This window comes from Capra hircus, chromosome 18 (assembly GCF_001704415.2).
Source record: "Capra hircus breed San Clemente chromosome 18, ASM170441v1, whole genome shotgun sequence".
NCBI classification, from domain to species: domain Eukaryota; kingdom Metazoa; phylum Chordata; class Mammalia; order Artiodactyla; family Bovidae; genus Capra; species Capra hircus.
This window is the reverse complement of record NC_030825.1, coordinates 66,438,862-66,463,026: the sequence shown is the minus strand read 5'-3', so window position 1 is coordinate 66,463,026 and position 24,165 is coordinate 66,438,862. Positions and strand designations below refer to the sequence as shown.

The 24,165-nt window shown below is 42.8% G+C and overlaps 1 protein-coding gene and 1 pseudogene across 1 annotated transcript; both read left to right on the top strand.

Annotated features, from left to right (window-relative positions):
• LOC106503170 overlaps positions 3,906–24,165 on the top strand; it is a 44,075-nt pseudogene continuing 23,815 nt past the window's right edge.
• LOC102187345 (zinc finger protein 211) lies at positions 19,008–21,842 on the top strand. Its single transcript, XM_018063505.1, is given in 2 exon segments — positions 19,008–21,180; positions 21,182–21,842. Coding segments are annotated over 2 exon segments (1,398 nt in total). The 5' UTR covers positions 19,008–20,343; the 3' UTR covers positions 21,743–21,842.

Genomic DNA, 24,165 nt, shown 5'->3' with positions numbered 1-24,165 from the left:
TTAGGGAGTCTGGTCATTTTACCCCCTCCTGCTCCCTCCAGGTTTGGAGACTGAGAGAACACCTTGTCCGTCCTGACATTTCTGCACCCCTCATCACCTGCCTGATGAGCCCTGCTTATACCCTAGCCTCACGCTGATTACCTTTTTTCTGAAAACCAACATTGATGACTTCCCTGTAGATCGTTGCATTTAGCTACTCAACCAAACCGGTGCTGTGATTCAGTTTTTATTATTGCTATTTGAGAAAGAAGGGGCATCCATCTCAGAGAGGTAGAGGGCTTTTCATAAGGGCTCTCTCTTGCCAGACCTTTCGTGAGAGTGCTTCCTCTTCACTGCGCATATACGCTGGCGGCTTTTCTGCTGCTCAGAGCAGGGACTCTCCTGTGTTCCACCATAAACTACGCACACCTGATGCCTGCATCACCACCAGGGGCTCCAGCTTCATTTCCACCTATGCACAATTCTTGCAAACACTCTCCCCTTGGGAAGTTCTTCACAGGGACAGCAACACTAAGCCGGAGACTCCAGACTCGCTCGCTGGGCCACTACATTTTACACTGGCTTCCCTTCAGGATGCGCCTGTCGTCCCGTCATGCAGTTGGCCCACTCATGTTCTAGGCAATGTGAGGAACACTGAAGAACTAAGTGGCCTCTGTAGTCCTCACGTAGCCTGGTCTCCAGCGTTCTTCCTCTTAACCTCTGCGTGTCCTGTCACTGCTCCTCCTACCCCCACTCACTTCGAAAAATGGAAGTCGCCCAGTAATGATTGTTAATCAGTAAGAACTTGCCCCCCCGCCCCCATCATTAGGAAGCACAGTTGATGAACATTTCTTTTTTTTTTTTTTGATGAACATTTCTAAAAATATATTTTTGTTTGGAAACTTTCTTTACAGTATGTTGGTTTCTTTCATACAATGACATGAATCAGTCATAAGTATACATATGTACCCTTCCTCTTGACCCCCCCCCCACTCCACCCCACCTCTCTAGGTTGTCAGCACTGAGTTGAGCTCCCTGTGTTATACAGCAACTTCTCACTAGCTATTTTACACATGGTAATTATATATTTCAATGATACTCTGAATTCCTCTCACCATCTCCTTCACCTGCTGTGTCCATAAATCTCTTCTCTATGTCTGTATTTCTGTTCTCTCCCTGCAAATAAGTTCATCAGTACCATGTTTCTAGATTCCATATGTGTGCATAAGTAAACTATATTTGTTGTCCTTTTTTGACTTTGTATAATGGGCTTTTAAGTTCATCCACCTCACCAGAACTGACACATTGATTACTTTTTATGGCTGAGTAATACTCTATATATACTGCAACTTCTTTATCCATTCATCTGTCAGTGAGTATCTTGGTTCCTTCCACGTCCTAACTATTTTAATATTGCTGCAGTGAACATTGGAACATGTATATTTTTGAATTACCATTTTCTCAAGGTATATGGTGAGAGTGGAAATTGATATAAACATTATGGAGAATAGTATGGAGATTTCTTAAAAACTAGGAATAAAGCTACCATATGACCCAGAAATTCAACCTATGTTAAAATCTAAGACTGGATGCATGCTGATACCTCCAATGAAGGCCATGTAACAGCAGTATGAAATCGTGGTTTTAATTGCATCTGTCAAGATTCTTGAGGTTGAGCGTTGTTTCTTAATATCTCTTTACCTATGTGTCTTGTTTGAAGATCTTCCTATTCTTATCTTTTGCCTTCTTTTATTTTATTTCCCCATTTTCTCTTATTTTGATGAATAGGAGAGCAGGTAAACAAGAAAGACATCTGTGAGAGTTCATCCATTAGCCAGTAATGTCAATGATGTCTGCACAGAATTTGGAATACTGAAAGAATATGTTCTCATGTTTTCCTCAATTTCTTTAGTATGCATGATGTAATGACCAGATACACTATACACATTTAAGATAAATCTGAATTTTTAACATATGCTGCTTCAGTCTTAAGTGTAGACATTAAGTTAGAAAGTAAATTAAGGCCTATTTTATAATGTGTGCCAATTTCTGTGGGTGTCAGTACTCCCATAAACAGTGTCAGATTGCCAGCATAATGTCACTTAACCTGGAGTTGGGGACCTTTGCCAGTAGCCCACCATTGTGTACTTACCCCCTTTACAAGTTCAGTATTTCTACATATAATTTTAAGAATTTTACATTACTTGAATATTTATAAAATGATAGGTTTTGGATATTAGTTTTAAACATTTCATGGATGTATAGTTGACTTAAATTAACGTATTTAAAATGTGCGTTTTGATACTTATGCACACCCCTTGAACCTACCATTTTTAATTCATCCTCAGCGTTAAAATCATGATGCAAAAGCTTATTCTAGTTTTTAAAATGTATAATTGTATTTACTTACTTATTTTTGACTGTGCTAGATCTTTATTCCTGTGCAGCCTTTTCTCTAGTTGTGGAGAGTGGTGGCTTCTCTTGTTGCACACTAGCGGCTCTAGGTCATGGGCTTTGGTCATTGTTCCCAGGCTCTAGAGCGCAGGCTCGCTAGTAGTGGTGCATGGGCTTAGTTGCTCCGGGGGTATGTGGGATCTTTCTAGACCAAGGATCAATCGAACCTGCGCCTCTTGCGTTGGCAGGTGGGTTCTTTACCACTGAGCCTTGAGTGCAGCCCACCACTTTTGTGAGACGATTTTCAAAAGTTGATATAAGTGGAATGACTATTGGGTCCTTCCCCTGTGTTATATCATCTATCTTATTTTTTGTGTGTGTTTTTGTAGCATCATGTACTTTTGTGTTTTTTTTAATTTATAATCCCAGGTATGTCATTGCAGACGTAACTTCTTAGAATGCATTTGTAAACTCAGAGAGCCCTTATGTAACTCCAGTAACTTTATTGCACAGGAAAGTGTTCTAAATATTGCTGAATGTTAGCCCAGCAGGGGACACAGTGTGACAGAGTTTGAATGCTGACCACCCTTCATTGCGGCCTGGATCTACAAACTCATGTACCGCAGCACAAAGGGAAATGAGAAATGAGACCTTGTTGGGAAAATACGGTGGGAATTGCAGACCCAGGGCCAGAGAAACACACAAACACTCCAGAGAGATGTTGGGACAGGCATGTGAGATGGATGCCCAGAATTCTGGGCTTGTTACAGTATGGGTGAAAGATTGAGTTCAATGTTAAAGTAAAGACAGTTGAGAATTTATAGCCAAGAAGAAATGTTAGGGGACAGTGGATGGAAAAACTGGCATGAAAGACCATAAAGGCAAAAAATAAAAAAATAAAAATAAATAAAAGAAAGACCATAAAGGCTGTTCTTTGCAAGCCAACTTGAGACTCTTGCCATAGAAATCAGATAGTAAACATAGGAAATGTGTTTGATTAGATATCAATATGGGAGTTATACTTGCTAAGTTACCTTTATCTGTTGTTAGGCTTCATCAAGCCTGTTAAATATCAACTTTCTGCATTCCCATTCAGGGTATTGTAGACTTTTTTCTTAAATGACTTCAACACTTCAAGCTGCATGCATTTCAAGAGCAATAGGATAATGTATGTTTACTTTCAGTTACCAACGGGTGTCAAATAGGGTTGGCTTCAAGGAGTCTGAGATTGTCTATAATACTTCAGTGATCAGTAGCATTAAAGAATCAAAATGCTCTGGAGCACCCTATTTTCGTTCCCTCATGGGGCCCCCATCCTCTTCAGAAATGTGGAACCACCCTCCTCCACCTCAGGTGCTTTCTCTGCGATCCTCGCGGTGCCGCTGGGCTTTTTTTCTGGGGCTTCCAGAGTGGGGCGCAATTGCTCGAGGCTGTGGCACTACATTACCCAGAAGGTTTTGCGCTGAGGCCACCTTCAGCCAATGAAAATCCAAAGGCAGTGATTTCCTAGAGGCGGAACATCCGGTAGAGGGACTTCCGGTGTTTTGGTGGCTGACATTTTGGTCGCTACTGAGACAGTGGAGCTGAGCGGAAAGTCGGGAGTGTGTTGTTGGAGGGGGAGGTGAGGGGCTAAGGCGTAGCTGGACGCTTTGCCCGTACTGCGCAGGGTTGCAGACGTCGCCGTAGGCCGAGAATAACCGTGCCGAGTCCGACCCGGTTGTTCGAGTGTTGTCGCTCCGCCCACAGGCTACGATGGCGGCGGCTGCGCTGTCGGCCCCACATCAGGTAAACGCTTCGTGCTCCAGGTTCTCCCCTGCCCATTTCCTCACTGAAATACTGATGCCCAGAGTTAGAAGCCTGCTCAGGTCGCTTTATCTCAGGCCCCTGGTTCAGAACATGCAGGCCTTCGGAGGTGGTGCCCTTATTTCTGAAGACAAGTGTAATGTGTGGGTGAGGCTGGGATGCAGCTGAAGCAGGATGGCTGGGGAATCTATAGTACATTCTGTTTCTGTGAGGAGCAAAGTTTGAGGCCAGGCCGCAGCTCGAGTACTAGATGAGAGGTTGTATTGTACCTTTCTTCTTAGGGCCTTGGGAGCCGTGGAGCTTTGAGCAAAGGAAGGACACGATCTAGTCGAGCTTGTAAAAGTTCTCCAGACTGTTCAGTGGAAGAAAAGTCTGTAGGGGCTGATGAGTACTTTGAGCAGAGGGAAGCTGTGGCTTTTTCACGGTGGCATCTGGTAGAGGGTAGCACTGACGACGGAGTCACGGAGGAGAGGCTAGCCAGTGAGCTGAGGCTCCCTGGTCCTGGTAGCAGGCAGCGGCCCTGGCGTGCCCTGAGCCCCTGGAGCACCGCCCTGGCCACCCTCCTCCGTGGCGTCGTGCTCCCGCAGATCCCAGGGCTGCAGGAGCGCTTTGAGTAGATGGAAGTAGCTCTAGTCCCTCACTTGCTATCACTCCCAGGCGCGCATTCTCTGTGTCTGAGGAAGGTCTCGGGGCTCCTGACCTGTCATCCTACCAGGTTTTTGGTTTGGGGACCTTGGGAACCCCATGCCTGGGTTATTGAGTGCAGGCCTGTTCTATGGAGGAAGTATGGAACATTACTCCTGGAACCCGTGTCAGTCCATGGAAGTGCTTTGAGGTGAAGCCGAGCTGGTTTAGGAAAGTGCAGGTCTCCTTTCTTTTCTGGTGGGAATAAGCAGCAGGGAAGAGCAGGATTTCAGCTTCAAATGACTGCCTGTGTATTCTGGAGGCAATGGAAGGTTCAGATCAGAGGAGGGAGATTTGCTTCCCGTTGTTTCTAGGGGGTTACATGTTACTGGGCTGTGGGGAGATATGTGGGAAAATAGGTGGTGGCTCTTCAGGAGTGAGACTTCATGGTTTTATTTGTTCGTGTTATACCAGGGCAGTGTGACCTTTGAGGATGTGGCCATGTACTTCTCCTGTGAGGAATGGTGTCTTCTTGATGAGGCTCAGATACAGCTGTACCTGGATGTCATGCTGGAGAACTTTGCACTTGTATGCATGCTGGGTAAGGCCTGCACAACCACCTCTGTCCTCTGGGCCAGGCTCTTTCTCCTTTCCCCCAAGGACAGCTCTTTACTCCTCACATCACTGCTTTTCTTAAAGTGCTGAGTTATGTGCTGTGGTTAGTATGTCTGTGAGAGTGCATCCCTACTCGTTAGTGCCGGAACACCTGTAGCCGCAAATTATAGCTGAGGATTCAGGGTCAGTAGTCTTTTTGTTTTGTATTTAATTTTATTGAATTATTGTTGATTTATAATTTTGTTTTAATTCCTGTTGTACATTAGGTTCTGCTGGTTATCCATTTTAAATACAGCAGTACATGTCAGTCACAAACTCTCTAACTATCCATGCCCTTCTCTTTTCCCCTCTGGCAACAGCAAGTTCATTGTCTAAATCCTTGAGTCTGGTTCTGTTTCCTAAATAAGTGTGTATGTATCAGTTTTTTAAAATTTCATTTAAGCGATATTATATTTATCTTTCTTGCCTAAGGTCCTTTCTCAATGACCTGGTTTAAAGAAGCCCTTCCCCAACACATACACACATTAGTCACTCTCTGGGATGTTTTCCTGTTCCTAAAAGCACCTTTGAGGTGACCTGGTTTGTTTGCTTACATGTCTATGATCTGCCTTCCCCACTTAGAGTGCTAGTATCTGAGAGTGCTTTTATACTTGCTTCACAGCTGTGTTCACAGCCTGGAAAAGAGTACCTGCTGTATAGTAGTGAAAGGTTGTTGTTGTTGAATCACAACACCGGGATTCTTGGCCCCCGGCGGAGAAGAATTCAATCCGGGGCCAGAGATGAGGCTTGATCGCTCAGAGCTTTGGTGTAATAAAGTTTTATTAAAGTATAAAGGAAATAGAGAAAGCGTCTGACATAGGCATCAGAAGGGGGCAGAAGGAGTGCCCCCCTGCTAGTCTTCAGGTGGATGTTATATAGTTACTAGCAGTCTGTTAATGAAAGAACGGAATGTCTTAAAACTCAGAATGGCACCAGGCCCCTCACCCGTAAGATGCATTTTGGGATAATCTTGGCACCAAATGGTTCATCTTGGGCCATAAAATGATTAACTTGAATCTTGTAGAAGGGCAGAACACCATACAAGTAGTTTCATTTACATAGATTAGAAGAACAATATCTGAATATAACATATTGTTTGTCAAGTAGGTTCTGAGTCAAAAGATGGAACCGACTTGAAGACAGAATTTGGGGTAAATGTATACTACATTAGCATCAGTTCAGTTCAGTTCAGTCGCTCAGTCGTGTCTGACTCTTTGCGACCCCATGAATCACAGCACGCCTGGCCTCCCTTTCATTCACCAACTCCCGGAGTTCACCCAGACCCACGTCCATCAAGTCCGTGATGCCATCCAGCCATCTCATCCTCTGTCGTCCCCTTCTCCTCCTGCCCACAAACCCTCCCAGCATCAGTCTTTTCCAATGAGTCAACTCTTCGCATGAGGTGGCCAAAGTACTGGAGCTTCAGCTTTAGCATCATTCCTTCCAAAGAAATCCCAGGGTTGATCTCCTTCAGAATGGACTGGTTGGATCTCCTTGCAGTCCAAGGGACTCTCGAGCCTTCTTCAGCACCACAGTTCAAAAGCATCAATTCTTCGGCGCTCAGCCTTCTTCACAGTCCAACTCTCACATCCATACATGACCACTGGAAAAACCATAGCCTTAACTAGATGGACCTTAGTTACCAAAGTAATGTCTCTGCTTTTCAGTGTTCTATCTAGGTTGGTCATAACTTTCATTCCAAGGAGTAAGCGTCTTTTAATTTCATGTCTGCAGTCACCATCGGCAGTGATTTTGGAGCCCCCCAAAATAAAGTCTGACACTGTTTCCACTGTTTCCCCATCTATTTCCCATGAAGCGATGGGACCGGATGCCATGATCTTCATTTTCTGAATGTTGAGCTTTAAGCCAACTTTTTCACTCTCCTCTTTCACTTTCATCAAGAGGCTTTTCAGTTCCTCTTCACTTTCTGCCATAAGGGTGGTGTCATCTGCATATCTGAGGTTATTGATATTTCTCCTGGCAATCTTGATTCCAGTTTGTTTCTTCCAGTCCAGCGTTTCTCATGATGTACTCTGCATAGAAGTTAAATAAGCAGGATGACAATATACAGCCTTGACACACTCCTTTTCCTGTTTGGAACCAGTCTGTTGTTCCATGTCCAGTTTGAACTGTTGCTTCGTGACCTGCATACAGATTTCTCAAGAGGCAGGTCAGGTGGTCTGGTATTCCCATCTCTTTCAGAATTTTCCACAGTTTATTGTGATCCACACAGTCAATGGCTTTGGCATAGTCATTAAAGCAGAAATAGATGTTTTTTCTGGAACTCTCTTGCTTTTTTGATGATCCAGCCGATGTTGGCAATTTGATCTCTGGTTCCTCTGCCTTTTCGAAAACCAGCTTGAACATCAGGAAGTTCACGGTTCACATATTGCTGAAGCCTGGCTTGGAGAATTTTGAGCATTACTTTACTAGCATGTGAGATAAGTGCAATTGTGCAGTAGTTTGAGCATTCTTTGGCATTGCTTTTCTTTGGGATTGGAATGAAAACTGACCTTTTCCAGTCCTGTGGCACTGCTGAGTTTTCCAAATTTGCTGGCATATTGAGTGCAGCACTTTCGCAGCATCATCTTTCAGGATTTGAAATAGCTCCACTGGAATGCCATCACCTCCACTAACTTTGTTCGTAGTGGTGCTTTCTAAGGCCCACTTGACTTCACATTCCAGGATGTCTGGCTCTAGATGAGTGATCACACCATCATGATTATCTGGGTCGTGAAGATCTTTTTTGTACAGTTCTTCTGTGTATTCTTGCCATCTCTTCTTAATGTCTTCTGCTTGTGTTAGGTCCAGACCATTTCTGTCCTCTATCGAGCCCATCTTTGCATGAAATGTTCCCTTGGTGTCTCTTAATTTTCTTGAAGAGATCTCTAGTCTTTCCCATTCTGTTGTTTGCCTCTATTTCTTTGCATTGATTGCTGAAGAAGGCTTTCTTATCTCTTCTTGCTATTCTTTGGAACTCTGCATTCAGATGCTTATATCTTTCCTTTTCTCCTTTGCTTTTCACCTCTCTTCTTTTCACAGCTATTTGTAAGGCCTCCTCAGACAGCCATTTTGCTTTATTGCATTTCTTTTCCATGGGGATGGTCTTGATCCTGTCTCCTGTACAATGTCACGAACCTCAGTCCATAGTTCATCAGGCACTCTATCTATCCGATCTAGGCCCTTAAATCTATTTCTCATTTCCATTGTATAATCATAAAGGATTTGATTTAGGTCATACCTGAATGGTCTAGCGATTTCCCTGCTTTCTTCAATTTAAGTCCGAATTTGGCAACAGGGAGTTCATGATCTGAGCCACAGTCATCTCCCGATCTTGTTTTTGCTGACTGTATAGAGCTTCTCCATCTTTGGCTGCAAAGAATATAATCAATCTGATTTCGGTGTTGACCATCTGGTGATGTCCATGTGTAGTCTTCTCTTGTGTTTTCGGAAGAGAGTGTTTGCTATGACCAGTGCATTTTCTTGGCAAAACTCTATTAGTCTTTGCCATGCTTCATTCCACATTCCGAGTCCAAATTTGCCTGTTACTCCAGGTGTTTCTTGACTTCCTACTTTTGCATTCCAGTCCCCTATAATGAAAAGGACATCATTTTTGGGTGTTAGTTCTAAAAGGTCTTGTAGGTTTTCATAGAACCGTTCAACTTCAGCTTCTTCAGCGTTAGAGGTTGGGGCATAGACTTGGATTACTGTGATATTGAATGGTTTGCCTTGGAAACGAACAGAGATCATTCTGTCATTCTAGAAATTGCATCCAAGTACTGCATTTCAGACTCTTTTGTTGACCGTGATGGCTACTCCATTTCTTCTGAGGGATTCCTGTCCACAGTAGTAGATATAATGGTCATCTGAGTTAAATTCACCCATCCCAGTTCATTTTAGTTCGCTGATTCCTAGAATGTCGATGTTCACTCTTGCCATCTCTTGTTTGACCACTTCCAATTTGCCTTGATTCATTGACCTGACATTCCAGGTTCCTATGCAGTATTGCTGTTTATAGCATTGGACCTTGTTTCTATCACCAGTCACATCCACAGCTGGGTATTGTTTTTGCTTTGGCTCCATCCCTTCATTCTTTCTGGAGTTATTTCTCCACTGATCTCCAGTAGCATATTGGGCACCTACTGACCTGGGGAGTTCCTCTTTTGGTATCCTATCATTTTGCCTTTTCATACTGTTCATTTGGTTCTCAAGGCAAGAATACTGAAGTGGCTTGCCATTCCCTTCTCCAGTGGACCACATTCTGTCAGACCTCTCCACCATGACCTGCCCGTCTTGGGTTGCCCCGCAGGCATGGCTTGGTTTCATTGAGTTAGACAAGGCTGTGGTCCTAGTGTGATTAGATTGACTAGTTTTCTGTGAATATGGTTTCACTGTGTCTGCCCTCTGACGCCCTCTTGGAACACCTACCATCTTACTTGGGTTTCTCTTACCTTGGGCGTGGGGTATCTCTTCACGGCTGCTCCAGCAAAGCGCAGCCGGTGCTCCTTACCTTGGATGAAGGATATCTCCTCACCGCCGCCCTTCCTGACCTTCAACGTGGTATAGCTCCTCTAGGCCTTCCTGCGCCCGCGCAGCCACCGCTCCTTGGACGTGGGTTGATTTTCCTGGCCGCTTCCCGTGGCCTCAGGCACGGGGTTGCTCCTCCCGGCCGCCGCCCCTGGCCTCGGACACGGGTTGGCTCCTCTCGGCTGTTCCTGCACCGTCGCAGCCTGGCACTCTTGTCCGCTGCCCCTGACCTCGATTGTGGGGTAGCTCCTCTCGGCCACGCTGAGTGTGCTAGCCGTCATCGCAGCTGCTGGCTTAAGATAAACATTTCCATAAAAAAAAGACAATGGTTAACTTCAGGTGAAACCAGGTGTCACTATGGCAACACAGAATTTTAAGAGAAACCTCCTTTTAAATTTGTATAGAGAAGGAAAAAATATTGCTAGTTTGTTTCCTCCTGCTGCTTAAGAGAGATAAAAGTGTCTGACACCTGCAGGCTATCTCCTCCATTTGGAGCCCTCTGGCCTTCCTGCCTGTTACCCACTCAGTAGGTGCTCAATGTGATGATGTGTGAAGTCGCTCAGTCGTGTCCGACTCTTCGCGACCTCATGGACTGTAGCCCACCAGGCTCCTCCCTCCATGGGATTCTCCAGGCAAGAGTACTGGAGTGGGTTGCCATTTCCTTCTCCAGGGGATCTTCCTGACCCAAGGATCGAACCCGGGTCTCCTGCATTCCAGCCAGACGCTTTAACCTCTGAGCCACCAGGGAACTGGCACATTAACTGGTTGAGTCGCTTTTCCAGTAAACAGATAGAAATATGATGTTTCTTCCCACAGAATACTTTCAGTTTTGGTTGGTTTGAATCTATTCTAGTTTTCCCAAGTTTTTATTTTGTAACGGGTTATAGCCGATTAACAATGTTGTGATAGTTTCAGGTGAACAGGGAAAGGATTGGGCCATCCATGTACAGATATCTGTTATCCCCCAAACTCCCCTCCCATCCAGTCTGCCACATAACATTGAGCAGAGTTTCATGTGCTGTATAGTAGGCCCTTGTTGGTTATTCATTTTAAATACAGGAGTGTGCGCATGTCCACCCCAAACTACCTAACTATCCCTTCTTCTAGTCCTTCCTCCCGGCAGCCATTCTCTGACTCTTTGTTTTGCAAATTCATTTGTATCATTTCTTTTTAGATTCTACATATAAGGTATGTCATAACTATTTCTCCTTCTCTTTCTGACTTGACTTCTCTCAGTATTGACGATCTCTAGGTCCATCCATGTTGTTGCAAATGGCATTATTTCATTTTGTTTTAGTGGCTGAGTACTATTCCATGGTATATAAGCATGACAGCTTCTTCATCTGTTCATCTGTCGACAGATATTTGGGTTGCTTCCATTTCTTGGCTATTGTATACATTAGTGCAAGGAATATTGGGGTGCATGTATCCTTTCAAACTATGTTTTTCTCTGTATACATGCCCAGGAATGGGATTGGTGGATCATAAGGTAACTTATTTTTCTTGTTTTAAGGAACCCCCGTAGTGTTTTCCATAGTGACTGTACCAATTTACATTCTCGCCAACAGTGTAAGAGGTTTCCTTTTTCTCCACACTCTCTCCCAAATTTGTTATTTGTAGACTTTTTACAAATTAGTTAATTAATTCACTTATTTTAATTTCGGCCACACTGGGTCTTTGTTGCTTTGCTGGATCTTTTCTCTGGTTGCAGAGAGCGGGGTCTCCTCTCTAACTGCGGTGTCTTCTCTTGCGGTGGAGCAAGGGCAGTAGCCCCGCAGGCTTCAGTAGTTGTGGCTTGCGGGCTCTAGAGCACAGAGCTAGTACTTGTGGTGCACAGGCCTAGTTGCTCCGCGGCGCATGCGATTTTCCTGGATCATGGATTGAACCAGTATTCCTTGCATTGCAAGGTGGATTTGTAACCACTGGACTATAAGGAAAAACCATATTTGTGGACATTTTACTGATGGCCATTCTGTCTGGTGTGACATGGTACCTCATTGTATAATAGTTTTGTTTTGCATTTCTTTGATGATTAGTGATGATGAGTACCTTTTCATGTGTCTACTGGCCATCTGCATTTTTTTTTTTTTTTTTTTTTGGAGAAATGTCTAAAAAACCCAACCTGGAAGAAGGGTCTTCCGGGTTGGGTTTTTTTGTTATCAGTTGTACTCCTCTTTATGTATTTTGGAAATTAAGCCCTTGTCAGTCACATTATTTGCAGTAGTTTGTCTTTTTGCTTTGTTTATGGTTTCCTTTGCTGTGCAAAAGCTTTTGTTTCATTTTGTTGTTGATCACTCAGTCAGTCGTGTCCATTTCTTTGCAACCCCATGAACTGCATGCTAGGCTTCCCTGTCCTTCACCATCTCCTGGAGTGTTCTTATGTCCAGTGACTTAATGGTACCATCCAACCATCTCATCCTCTGTTGCTGTCTTCTCCTTCTGCCCTCAGTCTTTCCCAGGATCAGGGTCTTTTCCAGTGAGTTGGCTCTTCGCATCAGGTGGCGAAAGCGTTGGAGCTTCAGCTTCAGCATCAGCCCTTCCAATGAATATTCAGGGTTGATTTCTTTTAGGATTGACTAGTTTGATCTTTTTGCTGTTTAAGGGACTCTCAAGAGTCTTCTCCAGTGCCAGAGTTTGAAAGCATCAAGTCTTAAGTGCTCAGCCTTCCTTATGGTCCAAGTCTCACATCCGTACATGACTGTGGGAACATCTGTACATGACTATGTTTGAGTAGGTCCCATTTATTTGTTTTTGCTTTTATTTCTCTTGCCTTGAGAAACTGTCAAGGTCAGTGGTCTTCCATCAGCCTGATTTATTTCTCCTTGTTTGCCGTCTTTTTGGCCAAGTGACTTTCCAAGTGAATGGTACCCAAGTTTTACTCCATTCCTATACCTGACAGTTTTTTTTCTTTATGCCTGACTCTGCAACAGTGTTGTCACTGACATGGTTACTACTGAAACAGACCATGAGATGTTTCTGCAAGATCTTTTTTCAAGGTTCCAATTTCTTTATATCCATGCCAGCATCTGTTAGTTTCTGTTCTTTTGTTTTGGTCTCCCCAGGGGACTTCCCTGGTGGCTCAGGTGGTAAAAAGCGTCTGCCTACAGCGCGGGAGACCCAGGTTCGATCCCTGGGTTGGGAAGATCCCCTGAAGAAGGAAATGGCAACCCACTCCAGTACTCTTGCCTGGAAAATCCCGTGGACGGAGGAGCCTGGTGGGCTGCAGTCCATGGGGTCACAAAGAGTCGGACACAACTAAGTGACTTCACTTCAAAGGGGGCATGCAGGATGTTATTTCCCTGAGAAGTGATGACCAGGGATTGACTATCTGCCACCTGTATTGGCAGTATGCAGTCTTTTTTTAAAAATATTAGGGAATTGAAGGTATGAGTGCAAGGTTTTTCCTTTTTGTTTTGTTCTTTGTTTATAGTATTTATTTATTCATTTGGCTGCCCTGGGTCTTAGCTGTGGCACTTCAGGTCGTTGATCTTCAGTCTTTGTTGCAGCATGTGGCATCTTTAGTTACAGCATGTGAACTCGTAGTTGTGGCATGTGGGATCTAGTTCCCTGACCTGGGATAGAACCCGGGGCCTCTGCATTGGGAGCCTGGAGTTTCAGCAACAAGGGAAGTCCTTGTTCTTTTCTTTGCTTTTAATCATTGCTCTCCTAATGGATGTGAAGTGGTATATTTTCCCATTTTGGTTACATCCCTCATGGTGTGCTTATCGGTCATTTGTATATCTTTAAAAAATATCTACCCAAGTCCTTTTTAAATTTATTAATCTGGTTGGCTTTTTAGTTGTTGTTGAATTACGAATTTATCCATCGATTCTGAATATCAGTCCTTTACAATTTATTTGGTTGCGCCGGGTCTTTGTTGCTGTGCACAGGCTTCTCTTTAGGGTGGCTTCTCTCTCTCAGGCTCCAGTGCACAGGCCTCAGTAGTTGCAGCACCAGGACGCAGGAGTTGCCGTGTGGGGGCTCTTGATGTGTGGGCTTCAGTAGTTGTGGCGCACAGGCTTATTTACTTAAATGTGGAATCTTCCCAGACCAAGGAGCGAACCTGTGTCCCCTGCATTGGCAGGTGGATTCTTATCCGCTGTACTATCAGAGAAGTTGGATATTAATCCATTTTTGTATTTGTGTTTTGGAAATGCTTTCTCCCAACCTATGGTTTCTTTTTTACTGTGTTGATAGTGTCCTTTGATGTACAAAACTTTATTTTTTTCTCTTTTCCCCACAGCTTTCTTGAGGTATTATTGACACATGATACTGCATAAGTTAAAGGTATGCAACCGAAATTGTTCCTTTTTATGAGGCCCAGTTTGTCTTGTATGTTCTTTCTACGAATTTGTAATTTTATCTCTTAACTTTAGATCTTTGGATATTTTGAGTGAATTTTTGTATATAGTGTTAGATAAGGTTCTATTTTCATTATTGTACATGTGTGTATCCAGTTTTCCTAGCACCGTTTGTTGAGAAGACTGTCTTTATTGAATGGTAATGGTCCTCTTGTTAGTAAGTACTGGATGATATATTTGAGGGTTGATGTTTAGACTCTTTAGTCTCTGTTTTATTCCATTAGAATATATATCTGTTTTGATGTCAGTAGCACACTGTTTTGCTTTCTCTAGCTTTGTAAGAATTTCAGATTCATGTGTTGTGGGTCCTTAAACTTTGTTCTTTTTAAATAAAATGTTTATTTGTTTAACTGTGTATTTATTTTGGCTGCATTGGGTCTTAGTTGCATCATGTGGAATTTTTGCCTCATGTGGAATCTTTTGTTGCAGCATATGGGCTCTTTACTTGTGGATCACAGGTTCAGTAGTTATGGCTTTTGGGCTTAGTTGTTCCAGGGCATGTGAAATCTTAGTCCCCCAGATAGGAATCTAATCCAAGTCCCCTGCATTGCAAGGAGGATTCTTAACCATTGAACCCCCAGCGTGAACATCTGGAAGTTCACGATTCACATACTGTTAAAGCCTGGCTTAGATAATTTTGAGCATTGCTTACTAGTGTGTGAGATGAGTGCATTTGTGCAGTAGTTTGAGCATTCTTTGGCATTGCCTTTCTTTGGGATTGGAATGAAAACTGACCTTTTCCAGTCCTGTGGCCACTGCTGAGTTTTCTAAATTGTTGGCATATTGAATGCAGCACTTTCACAGCATCATCTTTTAGGATTTGAAATAGGTCAGCTAGAATTCTGTCACCTCCACTAGCTTTGTTCATAGTGATGCTTCCTAAGGCCCACTTGACTTCACACTCCAGGATGTCTGGCTCTAGGTGAGTGATCACACCATCATGGTTATCTGGGTCATGAAGATCTTTTTTGTACAGTCCTGTGTTTTCTTGCCACCTCTTTTTAATATCTTCTGCTTCTTTTAGGTTCATACCATTTCTATTCTGTATTGTGGCCATCTTTGCATGAAATATTCCCTTGGTATCTCTAATTTTCTTGAAGGTATCTCTAGTCTTTCCCATTCTATTGTTTTCCTCTAATTCTTTGCATTGATCACTGAGGAAGGCTTTCTTCTCTCTCTGTGCTATTCTTTTGAATGCTGTATTCAAATGGGTTTGTCTTTCATTTTCTCCTTTGCCTTTAGCATCTCTTCTTTTTTCAGCTATTTGTAAGGCCTCCTCAGACAACCGTTTTGCTTTTGTGCATTTCTTTTTCTTGGGGATGGTCTTGATCACTGCCTCCTGTACAATGTCACAAACCTTCTTCAAGCACTCTCTCTATCAGATCCAATCCTGTGAATCTATTTGTCACTTCTACTGTATAATCATAAGGGATTTGATTTAGGTCATACCTGAATGGTCTAGTGGTTTGTTTCCACGCAAACCATTCAATATCACAGTAATCAAAGTCTATACCCCAACCAGTAATGCTGAAGAAGCTGAAGTTGAACAGTTCCATGAAGACCTACAAGATCTTCTAGAACTAACACCCAAAAAAGGTGTCCTTTTCAATATAAGGGACTGGAATGCAAAAGTAGGAAGTCAAGAGATACCTGGAGTAACAGGCGAATTTGTCTTTGGAGCACAAAATGAAGCCGGGCAAAGACTAACGGAGTTTTGCCAAGAGAATGCGCTAGTCATAGCAAACACCCTGTTCCAACAACACAAGAGACAACTCTACACATGGACATCATCGGATGGTCAATACTGAAATCAGATTGATTATCTTCTCTGCAGCCAAGGATGGAGAAGCTCTAGTTCAGTTCAGTTCAGTCGTGTCCAACTCTTTGCAACCCTATGAATTGTAGCACACCAGGCCTCTCTCTCCATCACCAACTCCCGGAGTTCACTCAGACTCATGTCCATCAAGTCAGTGATACCATCCAGCCATCTCATCCTCTGTCGTCCCCTTCTCCTCCTGCCCTCAATCCCTCCCAGCATCAGAGTCTTTTCCAATGAGTCAACTCTTCGCATGAGGTGGCCAAAGTACTGGAGTTTCAGCTTTAGCATCATTCCCTCCAAAGAAATCCCAGGGCTGATCTCCTTCAGAATGGACTGGTTGGATCTCCTTGCAGTCCAAGGGACTCTTAAGAGTCTTCTCGAACACCACGGTTCAAAAGCATCAATTCTTCGGCACTCAGCTGTCTTCACAGTCCAACTTTCACTTCCATACATGACCACTGGAAAAACCATAGCCTTGACTAGACGGAGAAGCTGTATACAGTCATCAAAAACAAGACTGGGAGCTGGCTGTGGCTCAGGTCATGAACTCCTTATTGCCAAATTCAGACTTAAATTGAAGAAAGTAGGGAAAACCACTAGACTATTCAAGTATAACCTAAATCAGTTTATTTATATCCTTTTAATAACTTCCTGGGGATTTGATTTGGATTACATTGAATTGATCTGGAGAAGGAAATGGCAACCCACTCCAGTACTCTTGCCTGGAAAATCCCATGGACAGAGAAGCCTGGTAGGCTGCAGTCCGTGGGGTCACAAAGAGTCGGACACGACTGAGTGACTTCACTTTTGCTTTCACTTTCACAGTAAATTGATAGGTGAAGGTGGGCATAACTGACATCTTGACAAAAGTGGAATGTGAAATATCTTTGACACTTAAGGAGTGTGAAATATCTTTCCATTCATTTAGTTCTTTGATTTCTTCATCAGAGTTTTTGTCATTTCCCTCAGTAGGTCTTGTACGTGTCTTGGTAGGTTTCTAACTATTTCTTCCTTTCTCTCTCCGTTTTTCAGGGGGTGTTAATGTGCATGGTATTGTGTGTTTTGGGGACTTCTCAGGTGGTGCTAGTGGTAGAGAACCTGCCTGCCAGTGCAGGAGATGTTAGAGATTCTGGGGTAATCCCCTGGAGAAGGAAAGGCAACCCACTCCAGCATTCTTGCCCCATGGACAGATGAGCCTGGCAGTTTATCGCCCATAAGGTAACAAAAAGACATGACTGAAGTAACTTAGCACATTGTGTTTTTAATTTCAAACTTCACTTGTTTATTGTTGATGTATAGGAAAGTAATAATTGACTTTTGTATAGTATTCTTGTATCCTGAAACCTTGCTGTAATTGCTTTTGAATTCCAGGATTCTTTATGTGTGTGTGTTTGTGTATATTTTGTTTTTATATAGCTGGTTATTCCATCTGAGAAGGAAGGCAGTTTTATTCTTTCCCTCCCTACCAGTATAACTTTTATATAACTTTCTTTTCTCATTGCATTAATTATGACTTACAAAGTTGAATTCTTCATCTTAGTGGGAAGGTTTCTAGTTTTTGTCTAGGAAGTATGATGATACCTTTAGGGTTTTATTTTGATTGTGAAGTTAAAGAATTTTTCTATTTTTAGATAGCTAGGAGAGGGAGATTTTGATCATGAATGGGTATTGGATTTGGCCAGATCCTTTTTTTTTTCTTTGCATCTCTTGATGAGATCATGTATTGGTGGGTGCTTTTGTTTGGACATGCCACAGCTTGCAGTGTTTTAGTTCCCTGACTGGGGATTGAACCCCAGCTGAAGCAGTGACAGTGCTGAATCCTAAGCACTAGACTGCTAGGGAATTCCTGCATGTTCATATTTAAAGTGGGTTTTTTGGAGGGAGTATGTACTTGACTCCTCTTTCTGAATTCACTCTGATAATGTCTTTTTTCATTGGTGTATTGAGACTATCAGTGCTTAATATAGTCATATAGTTGAATAAATATCTAATGAATTTGTTACCATTTTCTACCATTGCCTTTATTCTTTTTCCTATGTTTGTTGTCCACTCTTTTTCATTTGTTAATTGAGAAATTTGTGTGATTGCATTTTCTCTTTGTTAGCATATCATGTATACTTTTTTCCTTTCATTTTTCTTTAATGTAATTGCACTGGAGTTTGCGCTATGTATTTACATGATTGTAGTCCACTTTCATATGACCCTGAATGGCTTCCTTGGTATTGAATACTTTATAATTTTAAAAAATTCCTAATTGCTTTCTCTGCTCCATTTTATAACTGTTCTCATTGGTTTTAATGGTATATGAACATACATATATGGGTGTTTTAAAAATGCATAATGGGTTACGCAGTTGCTGTTGTTCTTCAGACTACATAGGTATGGGAAACAGCTACATGAAAAGATGCCCAGTATCGTGAATGGTTGGGAAAATGCAAATCAGAAACACAATGAGATACGGCCTCATACAGGTTACAGCGTCTGTTACAAAAAGGACAAAAAAAAATGTTGGTAAACTGGTAGAGAAAACGGACCCCTTGTGCACTGTTGGTGAAAGCAAAAGTGTTAGTCACTCAGTCAGGTCTGACTCTGCGACACCATGGACTGTAGCCCTCCAGGCTCCTCTACCCATGGAATTCTCTAGGCCCGAATACTGGAGTGGGTAGCCTTTCCCTCCTCCAGAGGATCTTCCCAACCCTGGAGTTAAACCCAGATCTCCTGCATTGCAGGCAGATTCTTCACTGTCTGTGGGTAGGAATATACTTTATTGCAGCCAATATAGTAAAGATTGTGGAGACTGCTTACAGAATTAAAAAAGGAACTTACATATCGTCCATCAAGTCCACCTTTGTGTATTTATGCAGAGGGAGTAAAATCATTTCAAAAAGGTATCTGTGCCTTATATCTATTGTAGCTTATTTATAATATTCAAGAGATGGAAACAACTTAAGTATCCATTGATGGATGAGTGGATAGCAAAAATGAAATATATATGGAATATTATTCAGTATTATATAACCATAAAAAAGATGGTTATATTACCGTTTGCAGTAGCATAAATTGACCTGGAGAGCATTAGGCTAAGTGAAATAAATCAGGGAAAGACAAATCCAGTTGTCCCACTGTGTCCACTGAGGATTGGATCCAGGATCCTCTAAATATACTGAAGTCTAGAGGTTCATAGTCAGTCCTCTGATTCTGAAGTTTTCCCGTTTGTGGATTCATCCCACTACACAGAGCATAGGATTCTGTGTGTATTTATTGAAAAGTGTTCCTGTAAAAGTGGACCCAAGCGTTCAGAACTCAGCTTGTTCCACATTTACCTGTACTGGATGGTTATGCTTACATGTTGAATCTTTAAAACAATAAGACCAGCACCAAACAGATACAGACAAAGGATTAGTGACTGCCAGACCAGAGCAAGGTGGGCAGATGAAATGCATGAAGGATGTCAGAAGTTACACACTTCTAACTATGAGGTGAGTAAGTCCTGGGGATGTAAGACACAGCACAGTGACTCTAGTTAACATGACTGTGTTGAATATTTAGAAATTTCCCAAAGAGGGCATCCCTGGTGGTCTCCTGGTTAAGAGTCCACCTGGAAATGCAGGGGACAGGGGTTTGATCCCTGGTACAGCATTGCTGCACACATGCTGTGGAGCAACTAAGTCCATGTGCAGCAATTACTGAGTCTGCCTGTTGCAGCTACTGAAGCATTCCTGCCTTAGAGCTTGTGCTCTGCCACAGAAGAAGCTATTGCAATAAGAAGCCCATCCAACACAACTAGAGACCAGCCCCCGCTTGCCGAAACTAGAGAAAGCCTGAGAACAGCAACAACCACCAAGTTAAGTCATAAATGACTAAATAAATGAAAAGAAAAAAGAAAATTCCTAAAGAGTAGATCTTAAAAGTGCTCATCACAAGAAAAAAAAAAAATCACTGTCAAATTTTCTGAGGCTTGGAGATCTGCTTCCTTACAGTGTCACAAGTTGAGGAGATGTGTTCCTGGTAAAAGCCATTGACAGAGGAGTGAACTGTAGAAGACGCCTTTCTCCTTGGGCCACATCCAGTCCTTCTGTCCTGCACTTGGTGAGAGCAGCTGCCTCTCAGTTTTATCCCAACTCCATTTCCTGAACACAGTCCTGTGGAGTGTTTCTTATATGTGTCAGATATAGAATTGTGATGGCGTTCCCTTCCTCCAGTAAAGTCAACGTGCACTTCATTGTCACTTCTTTGTTTTCAGGTACCTGGCGTGGAGTTCAGGATGAGGAGACACCTGAACAGAGCAAATCTGTAGGAGTGTCACAGATTAGGACTCCCAGGGCAGGTTTGTCCCCTGAGAAGGTCCAGCTTTGTAAGGTGTGCATCCCAGTTTTGAGAGACATTTTGCACTTGGCTGAAGAGCAAGGAACAAATAGTGGGCAGAAAGCATACACATGTGGGTCATGTGGGAAACAGTTCTATTTCATTGCAAACATTTGGCAGCACCAAAAGCAGCACATTGGAGAGAATCCCGTATGCTGTATCATGGAGAGACCCTCATTTTTGAAGAATTGCACAGTTCTTGCATCAGGGAATCTCTCTACCTTCATGGAACTTGGGAATGAATTCATGGCAAATATGGGAGCTCAGCCACAGGCCACTAATACCAGGAAGAAACTGAACAATAGTAAGGAATGTGAAGCTATTTTTCACAGTGGAAAAAGTCGTCACAGCTGGGGAGAAGGCAAGATAGTCTCCAGCCACACAGACATACTTGTTCAGGATGAGCGAGTCCTCACTAGTGAAGGGTTTTGTAAGTTCAATACATGTGAGAAAGCCAGCACCCAAAGAAATACCCTCATTCAGCATCAGAAAGTTCATGCTAGAGAAAGGTGTTATGAATGCAGCCATTGTGGAAAATTATTTAGCCACAAATCCCGTTTCCTTGCACATCAGAGATTTAACTGTGGAGGGATGCTTTATGATTGCAGTGAATATGGAAAATCCTTTAGCCAAAGGAAATACCTCATTGCCCATTAAAAAAATCCACACTGGAGAAAAGCCTTATGAGTGCAAGGAATGTAATAAATCCTTTATCCAAAAGTGGAGTTTGCTGGAACACCAGAGAGTTCACACTGGAGAAAAGCCTTATCAGTGCAACCAATGTGGAAAATTTTTTGCCCGCAAATCCAATTTCCTTGCACATGAAAGACTTCACACTGGAGAAAACCTTTATGAGTGCAGCAAATGTGGGAAAGCTCTTACTACTAGCTCTGGTCTCTATTATCATCTGAGAGTTCACACTGGAGAAAGACCTTTTGAGTGCAGTTCCTGTGGGAAATTGTTTAGCGGAAATGGGCAGCTAAGTGCACATATGAATGTTCACACTGGAGAAAAGCCTTATGAGTGCAATAAATGTGGGAAATCTTTTACAAGTAGATCGAACCTTTGTAATCATTGGAGAGTTCACAATGAAGTAAGGGATTTTGAATGCAGTGAATGTGGGGAGTTCTTTTGCCAAAAGGCACATCTCAATGCCCATAAGAAGTTTCATGCTGGAGAATGGGCTTATGCGTGTAATAATGTGAGAAATCTTTAACTGCTAGGCTGAACCACCAGTGTCCCCAGAGAGTTGACACTGGAGAAAGGCCTTTTAATTGCAGTGAATGTGGAAAATGTTTTACTAGTAGCTCGAGCCTTCTTCGTCATCAGAGAGTTCACAGTGGAGAAAGGCCTTATGAATGCAATGAATGTCGGAAATCTTTTATTGCTAGGTTGAGCCTTCATGATCATCAGAGAGTTCACACTGGAGAAAGGCTCTATAAGTGCAGTGAATGTGGAAAATGTTTTACTAGTAGTTCGAGCCTTCTTCGTCATCAGAGAGTTCACAGTGGAGAAAGGCCTTATGAGTGCAGTGAATGTGGGAAATCTTTTGTTGCTATGAGTGCCCTCCGGTATCATCAGAGAGTTCATAGTGGAGAACAACCTTATGAGTGCAGTGAATGTGGGAAATCTTTTACTGCTGGGTGGAGCCTTCTTGATCATCAGAGAGTTCACACTGGAGAAAAGCCTTATAAGTGCTGTGACTTTGGCCAGTCTTTTACTAGTGAAACCGGTCTCTATGATCATCACAGACTTCACACTGGAGAAGGGCCTTTTGTGTGCAGTGAATGTGGGAAAGCCTTTAAGCAAAGACAGCCCCTCCACACACATTGGAAGATCCACCCTGGAGAAAAGCCTTATGAGCGCAAGGAATGCGGTTAATCTTTCACCCGAAGTTGCTGCTTGATTAAACATCAGCGAGGTCACACTGAAGAAAGGGCTTTATAAATATTGCAATTATGGCTGGCAATGATGTCAAAGAAGTTAGAGGTGGTGACAGAGTGGGCAGAGCCTATGAAGCAAATGGACCCCTTCTAAAGCAGAAACAGGCACAGAGATGCCATGTCATCTGCTTATGGTCCTGTTGAAGGGATGAGGATCTGTGATTGAATGCCACGTTGCCTGGTTCAGGCATTTGGAGAATCTGGTGACTTCACTCCTCCCCTGCTCTATGCCTACCAGGTTTGAGGACTGAAAGAACACCTTGTCCATCCTGACACTTCTGCTCCCTCTGCCCCCACCCCATGAGCCATGCTTACATCCCAACCCATGCTGATGGTCAGGATTATCTTTTCTCTGGAATCAGTATTGATTACTTGTCTGTGGATGATTCCATTTATCTACCCATCCAAACCAATGCTGTGATTCAGTTTTTATCATTGTCTTTTGAGAAAGAAGGGCTGTCCAGCTCAGAGAGGCAGAGGGACTTTCACAAGAGCTCACTACTGCTGCACCTTTCATGAGAGTGTTTACACTGCACATGTCCACTGGCTTTTCTTTTGCCCCTCAGAGCAGGGACTCCAGTTCCCATATCCTGACCATGAGCTGTGCACACCTGACAGCTCCATCACCACAAGGGGATGCAGCCTCATTTCCATGTGTGCACATCTCCCACTAACACCCTCCCACTTGGGAAGTTTTTCACAGAACAGCGCTAAGCTAGGGACTCTAGACCGACTCATTGCCATTTCCCCAGATTTGACACTGGCCTCACTGCTCTCTGCAGTGATTGGTTTCCCAAGTCCTGTTCATCTTCTTTACATACCCACCTCAAGATGTTCCTGTTCCTGTTACGTGGTTGACCTGCTCACTGTTTTGGGCAATGTGAGGGACACTGAAGGCCTGAGAATGTCCACTGTGGCCCTCACATGGTGTAGTCTCTAAAGCTCTTCTTCCTTTACCCCTTTACTCATCTCCTCACTTTTCCTCCTACCCCTCCAGAAAAATGTTACCTAGCAAAATAATGATTACTTATTAGTGTGAATTTGTCCTCACTTTCTGAGACCCACACTTGATCAACCTAGCTTTAAAACTAATAGGAATGCAAGGTGAGCCCTCCCATGAAGACCAAAACCTCTGTATTAAAAAATCATTATGATTTTAATTAATTTTTCTTAGATTATTTACTTAACTGTGCCATGTGGCATGTAGAATCTTAGTTCTCCCAACTGGCAATCTAAACCATGTCCTGTGATGTGGACATGGGGAGTCCTAGCCACTGGACCACTGGTGATTCTCTTTTCTCAGGGTTCTTGATGTTAAATTTTTATTTTTCACGTGTCTTACATGTGTGTCTTGTTTCATTAGATTTCTATTCGTACTTTTGTCAACATCTGTTTTGTGAGATTAGGCTATTTTCTCTTATTTTGACATTAGGAAAGCAAGGAAATAACAAAGACGTGTTAGATTTCACTCATTCATGAATGTGAGTGTTTTTTTTTTCCTGCATGGAATTATAATTCAGAATACTGAAAGATTGTGTTCTCCATTTTTATACAATGCATAATCTAATGGCCATAGAAATTATACATGTTTTTGATAAGTTTCTTTTATTAATATATGTTACCTTCAGATATATTTACACAGCAAATCAATCCCTGTTTTGTAGTGTTTGCCAATTTCCCTGGTGAAAATATTCAC